This window comes from Larimichthys crocea, chromosome XVIII (assembly GCF_000972845.2).
Source record: "Larimichthys crocea isolate SSNF chromosome XVIII, L_crocea_2.0, whole genome shotgun sequence".
NCBI classification, from domain to species: Eukaryota; Metazoa; Chordata; class Actinopteri; family Sciaenidae; genus Larimichthys; species Larimichthys crocea.
The window spans coordinates 22,175,683-22,183,312 of NC_040028.1; the positions used below are offsets into that span (position 1 = coordinate 22,175,683).

Sequence of the window (7,630 nt, forward strand, 5' to 3'; positions counted from 1 at the left end):
CTGTCAGAGACCTTCTGTCAGAGACCTTCTGTCAAAGACCTTCTGTCAGAGACCTTCTGTCAGAGACCTTCTGTCAAAGACCTTCTGTCAAAGACCTGCTGTCAGAGACCTTCTGTCAAAGACCTTCTGTCAGAGACCTTCTGTCAGAGACCTTCTGTCAAAGACCTGCTGTCAAAGACCTGCTGTCAGAGACCTTCTGTCAAAGACCTTCTGTCAAAGACCTTCTGTCAGAGACCTTCTGTCAGAGACCTTCTGTCAAAGACCTGCTGTCAGAGACCTTCTGTCAAAGACCTTCTGTCAGAGACCTTCTGTCAGAGACCTTCTGTCAAAGACCTTCTAGGAGATCTTCCACTGCAGACTTCTTGAGGTGGTTGTTGAAGGTCCATCATGTCTGCCTGGTCAGCAGTGTGTAGGGTCTGTAAACAGCAAGACAAGAACTTAGTAATACATACATTATATTATTCATATGCACAACTATTAAAAAGTAATATATGTATATATATAGTACTACTATTAGGAACTGAAAGTGAAATAAGTACCTGGTTGTGCATCTGCACAGCTTTCTCCTTCGGTCAGATGTCTCCAGGCAGCTTTCTCCACCAGGTAACATGCTCTGCTCCATCGTGAGCTTTAAGGCACAGTTAGAGACACTGCTGGGTTTTGTTCATCACTTAGCACGGTGGTGACTGTCTTCAAAGGTTTGAGAAGTTTCATGATGTTCTCGGCATCATGGATGTCCAAGTTGTCCAGTGTGTGACTCAGCAAAGCAGCAGCCACAGCCGGCTGCAGAGACATCTGTCCAACATGTCCAGGCTGCTACTCAGCGTGTGGACGTCCACATCAGCCCTCGGCAGAATCTCTGACCTCCTGGTAGAGTTTTGGCACGACCACCAGGCTGAAGTGCTGTCGTGACGGGATGCGTTATCTGGGCTCCGGCGTGTTCAACATTTTCAACGACGGAAAACGCCTCAAATCGTTTCCAGTAAAATAACCAGTTGGAAATTTCCTGCGCTCTTGTTGTCATGGAGGAGAGGAGAAGCAAAGCCTCTCGAGGCGGCGTAACGTTACTTTGCTTCTCACTGTGGTGGCTGATATGCTGCTGCATGTTGCTCGTGTTGCTGCTGCATGTTGCTCGTGTTGCCGCTGCATGTTGCTCGTGTTGCTGCTGCATGTTGCTCGTGTTGCTGCTGCATGTTGCTCGTGTTGCCGCTGCACGTTGCTCGTGTTGCCGCTGCACGTTGCTCGTGTTGCCGCTGCACGTTGCTCGTGTTGCCGCTGCATGTTGCCCCTGTTGCCGCTGCATGTTGCTTGTGTTGCCTCTATATGTTTCAGCGTTCATACTGTACAGTACGCTGTAAAAAAACATGCAAAATGACACTAAAAAGATCTGCGAAACAGCGAGTCCGCGAAAAGTGAAGCGCGTTATAGCGAGGGACAAAATGCTCCACAGCTGATTTCAAGCTGCTCGCTGCGTCCTCTGTTTCAAAGATGTTTTCTACCGTCGCCATGTCTCGCTCTGTCTCCGTACCTACGTAGTGACGTGAGTAGGGCTGCACGATATGGCCTGTAACCAATATCTCGATATTTTTAAGCTATATCGCGATACACGATATATACCTCGATATTTTTAAGCTATATCGCGATACACGATATATACCTCGATATTTTTGTTGTTGTTGTTTTGTATTGTTTATTTCTAATAAATAATAATGTCATTGTTACCTTGATAGCATTGTAATTGCTCATAATCAATGTAGAACAGTAGATTTACACTTGCTGTATGAGACACACTCTTTTTAGCATTTTAACACTTTATGAATTTTTTATACATTTCAAAATGTAAATATGAGCTTTAAAGCAGTGCAGGATCATACATGAGGCTTTTAAATCAAATTTGAACCATTCTTCATATTTTATAAATACACGGCTGACTTTCCCAGTTTTCTCAGTATTTGCATAAAGTCGCACTTGAAAATATTGTGTTCACGAGTATATTTGATATATCGCCCACCCCTAGACGTGAGTCACATGACATGACGTCTGACGTTGAACCAATGAATCACCGAGCAGTGACTTTTTAAGATAACGTAAGAAAAACAACACATCCTACTTCTCTCGCATTCGCCAAGAATCACGACTCATATTTCTGTCGACCGGTGAATCGTCACATCTGTACCGATTTTTAATCGTCACGATGCATCGTTACATCCCGACTCCTTTCTTTTCAGAGGAAAACAAAGCTCTGTCCTCTTTCTTTGGACGGCAGCTGTGCACGACGAGATTTACTGAAAAGATTATTTTCCTCTGCTTCACTTTTTAATCTGTGTTTAATCTTAAAGAATCTCTAAATCTGAGCAGGAGCTCACCTGAGATCACCTGAGATCACCTGAGATCACCTGAGATCACCTGAGATCACCTGTCTCTGTTCAAACTCAGATGATCTCTTATGTGTTGGTTTCATTTCCAGGTGAAGTCCCGGTCAGCAGACAGCAGCTTCACGGACTCAGAGTGACGTCTTTTATCTCGAGTGTTTTCACGGACACGTAATGGATTGTCATATTTCTTAAAGGGACAGCGCAGCGAGCTTTAGTTTACCTCAGCTTGATGAAAAGTCACATTCAGAGAGCCCTGACCTCATCAGTGACCTCATCAATGACCTCATCAGTGACCTCATCAGTGACCTCATCAGTGACCTCATCAATGACCTCATCAGTGACCTCATCAATGACCATTCATTGGTCTGTAATCTTCTCTGTGACAACAGTAACGACCTCGCTCAGCCGCCGTGGCGATAAGAAATGAATCACCCTGAAACAATGCGGCGTGTTGCTGTGACTCAGCACACGCGTGTTGCTGTGACTCAGCACACGCGTGTTGCTGTGACTCAGCACACGCGTGTTGCTGTGATTCAGCACACGCGTGTTTCATGTTTGCCGCCGTCTGTGTGGTGAATGACTTCCTTTGTCTCAGCGCAGAGCGGTCAGTGCTGCTGGTTCTTCTGGAAGCGTTCTTTAATTGACGGCACTCGTTCTCATGCAAATGAGTTCTTAAAGCTGCTGATGTGACACGGCAACGCGTGACACTTACAGCCAATCAGCTGTCAGCGCAGAGAGGAAGAGAACCTTCAGGTGTGATCGGGTCTGTATCTCCCAGCCGGGTTTGGGTCCAACATGGATCTTAGAATACTTGTCTGGTTCTGTTCTAGGTCCTTGTGGGTTCAGACCAAACACGGGTTCTAGAGGATTGTTATTCAGGCTTTTCGTGGCGACTGCAATCAGCATCTACACCACTAGATGTCACTAAATCCCGCAGACTGGACCTGGTTCTGTCCGTCTGTGTGTCAGCTGGTTTGTGACTGTGATAGCCACACCTCCTGCTCGGGAACCACACATGTAGATACCATCCGTCTCAAAGACACGCGGTCTGAACCAGAACCACAGATTTGAACTCAGAACAGAAACAGAAACACTGTGTGTGTGTGTGTGTGTGTGTGTGTTTGTGTGTGTGTGTGTGTGTGTGTGTGTGTGTGTCGCCCGCTTTTACCGTACAGGATGGTCACCATGGAAACCGGCATGACCAAGATGCCGAGCAGCATGTCGGCGACTGCCAGTGACATCAGGAAGTAGTTTGTGGCGTTCTGCAGCTTCTTCTCCAGCGACACCGCCAGGATCACCAGGATGTTTCCCGTGACCGTGACGGCAATGACAGCTAGGATCAGCAGCGCCGCCCAGTTCTTGTCCGCCTCCGTGTCCTGGGACAGACACTGAGACTCGTACATCCTGCCGCCCTCCTCGCCGGACACTCCTCCGACGTTACGGTACGACCAGTTTCCAAACTGCACGTCGATGGCGTGATGGAATGCGTCATGACAGCCCGAGTTTGTCACGTTGTTGATCTGGAGGGCGATCTGCTCCAATCCATGTGGAGGCCAGGTGTTGGCGATGGAGACGGACTGTGACATGTTACCGCCGCGCAGGTTCATGGCGTCAGCTTGGTGAGTCGGTCGAGTTAGAAAGAAGAACTCAATGTCCACGAGGTCAACGTGTGCCGTCAGATTTGGATTCCATGACGGCGAAGGAAAACCTCAGATCTTCACGTGAAGAGTTCAGCTTGATTCGGACTCACATCTTCGTCTTTCATTGTCTGATCAGAGAACGTCTTCATACTGACAGGTGAGTTTCTGAGCAGGTGTGAAGTTTACCTCCAGCTACAGACCTGCACACATGGACCGACCGGGTGTGGAAGTCCTCGAGCGTCCTCGCCGTCCTCGTCACTGCACCTGCGAGCGTTCAGCCGGCGAAGATCGATGATGAACATGATGATGTTTGACGTGTGTGTGTGTGTGTGTGTGTGTGTGTGTGTGTGTGTGTGTTCCAAACACACCTCACTAACTTCCTCCTCCGTCCTCACACACTCGATAACAAAGTCCGGACAGAAACATTCCTCCGTCAGCCTCCGTCAGTCTTCTTTCGCTCCTCCTGCCTGGTTCAGTCCGTCTCTTTACCTCCTCTGGAACTAATTAAGCCGGACTCTGTGTCCTCATGTGGATCTTTGTGGATCTCAGCTCAGAGTCTGTACGTCTCCTCGTGATGATCGGGAGCTGAATGACTCCCTCTCCTCACATCCAGCCTCCCTCTCCTCCCTCTCCTCCCTCTCCTCCCTCCCTCCTCACATCGTATTGGCTCTCTCTCTCTCTCTCTCTGTGTTAGGTGCCTCTCGTTCGCCCTCCATCCAGCCTCGCTCTGTTTCTTCTTCATGTGTTTGTTTGTGTCTGAACAGCTGATTCATCCCACTGTGGTAAATATGTTCAGCTGTACTCGAGTATTTGTTCTGATTACATTACTTATGAACGTCCTCTTCACTCTCTTCTCCTCTGCCATCATGTCCATAGAAGCTGCTGAGCCTGAGAACCTCTTCATCTTCTCCTTCTCCTCCTTCTTCTTCTTCTTCTTCCTCTTCTCCTTCTCCTTCTCCGTCTTCTTCCCGGTGGTACAAACACTAACACTCTCCTGGTGCTCTGAGCTCACAAACATTCAGACCTTACCGTGTGAGACATGACGATGTCCTCCACACTGTCCGCTCATCACAGCCAACATTAACTAACAACGGCACATTTCTCTCAGCAGCTTGGTGAAGTCCAATCAGGGAGTGACATCTTTGAAAAGGACACACACACACACACACACACACACACACACACACACACACACACACACACACACACTCAGCTACCTAACCAACATCAGACTGCAGACTAATTAAACAGGACGTGATGTCCCACAGATGTGATGTGCAGTGAGGCAGACAGCCCTGAAGGACTTCACTCAGATTTATCATGAATAAACAGAAACATCCAGGTTTTAGTCAGTCTGCGGGGACGTCACGGAGACTACGTCCAGGTTTTAGACAGTCTGCGGGGACGTCTCAGAGACTACGTCCAGGTTTTAGACAGTCTGCGGGGACGTCTCAGAGACTACGTCCAGGTTTCAGACAGACTTTGTTGGATCATCAGATGTATCATGACCCCTCAGGGCTGCCGTACATGACGTCTCTCACTTGTCCACATCAGCAGTGGCAAGGACACTTTGTCCACTGTGAAATGAGTTTCTCCATATTTGATGAACTTGATGAGCTCGTTAACATTCATTAACTCCAGGACCTTCGTTTAATATTTAAATGATGTCATGACTAAATGAACAACGATGAATCACTTTAAGAAAGAACCTGATACTCTGTTCTAGATTACGCAGTAATAGATTACTTCCTGATGAACTCGACTCGCCGTCACTTCTTTCCCATAGTTCCTCTGTGCGACGGGCCTTCATGTTGCCGTGGCAGCAGCAGACATTAATCAGTCCACGTCACCATTACCACCCTGTTAGCATGGTAAAGACTGGAACCATCCGAGAACGTCAGGGAAACGTTTAAGGAACGCTTCACGCTCCAACAGCCAAGTGTGTTTTCACTCTGCAACCATCCGGATCACATTAACCCACTAAAACACAGCAGGCCAGTCCATCATCAGGGACATTCATGATCCTCAGAGGATGAACCTCGCTGAGTTTGGGTCAGAACTCCACAACAACAATCCTCAGAGTGACATGGAGGTGACCTGATGGTGTTCACTTTGTTCTGGAGGTCTTCATTGGACCCTCAGAGATGGTACCAGGTCCTGGATCAGTGGTCAGCGGTGTGTGAAGAATGGATCAGCATCTGTGCAGACTTCAGATCAGTTCATGTTCTTGTTCCTGATTTCAGAGGTTTAAAGTTCCTGGTCCACACAGTCCATCAGAACCTGGTTCACTCATTATATTTTTGTTCTTATTAAACATTAAACTGATGAATGACATCAGCACGTCTCCAGCTTCCTTCATGGACTGACAGCGTAACCGTTTCCATGACGTTTGTGACGAGCTGATGGTCGGTTGGTCCGTTCACGTCAGACGTCTGTGTGATCTGCAGACCTTTAAACACTGAAACCATCAAACTGAGCTCAGCGCCTCTGACACCTCCGCTGAAACCCTGCCGTTATTTATAGACTCATTAATATTCATGAGCTCAGCACAGCTGATCCCAGTGCTGTACCTGAACACCCAAATGTGAGTTCAGAAGAAGCAGGAAACTTTAAACCACGACAAGCTGCACAGGTAAAGACCATCATCAGACTGCTCGCCCCTTGTCCAGATCATGACGGGTTAAAGGTGACCCGAACGACCCACAGGTGACCCGAACGACCCACAGGTGACCTGAACGACCCACAGGTGACCCGTGTGTCGTTTGAACATTCAGACGTTCAAACGTTCAAGCCATAGACATATATACACAGACATATATACAAAGACATATATACACAGACATATATACACAGACATATATACACAGACATATATATACATAGACATATATACATAGACATATATACAAAGACATATATACATAGACATATACACAGACATATATACACAGACATATATACACAGACATATATACATAGACAGTTAAAAAGACTATATACAAGGCACTTTACACAACAGATAACAAAGACATCTATACCAAGCATAATATAACTAGACAAATAGTACTAGACAGAGTATACAAAGACATATATACTGACATATATACATAACATAGTACAGACTAGAGACAGACACAGAGAAACACCGACATATATAAACACAGACTATATGACAAAGAATATATACAAGACATATATAACATAGACATATATACACAGACATAGAACATAGACAGTATACAAAGACATATTAATACATAGACAATAGAGACACAGACATATATAACACAGACTATATACAAGAATTCTACATAACAATATACATAGCTATATACACCAGACATGATATACAAGACATATATAAACAGACCATATACACAACATAGATCATAGACATATATACGAAGAATATATACAAGGACTATATACATAACATTATTACAGACTTATACATACATAGATACAAAGACATATCCACAAGACATATATACATAGACCATAATAACAAGAACACATAGCAACCCAAGACATATATCCATATAAATATATCAAAGACATATATTACAATTGACGACAGATGATACACAGACATATAGACACACATATATACAAGAC

General features: G+C 45.8%; 1 protein-coding gene across 1 annotated transcript in view; it reads right to left on the minus strand.

Moving 5' to 3' along the window:
* Nucleotides 1-4,301, minus strand: part of LOC104937824 (5-hydroxytryptamine receptor 2A) — a 12,299-nt gene extending 7,998 nt beyond the window's left edge. The window contains exon 1 of the mRNA XM_019265096.2: nucleotides 3,544-4,301. Coding sequence (XP_019120641.1) covers nucleotides 3,544-3,982 — 439 coding nt within the window. The 5' untranslated portion in view covers nucleotides 3,983-4,301. The remainder of the gene's footprint in view (nucleotides 1-3,543) is intronic.
* Nucleotides 4,302-7,630: the final 3,329 nt, after the last annotated feature.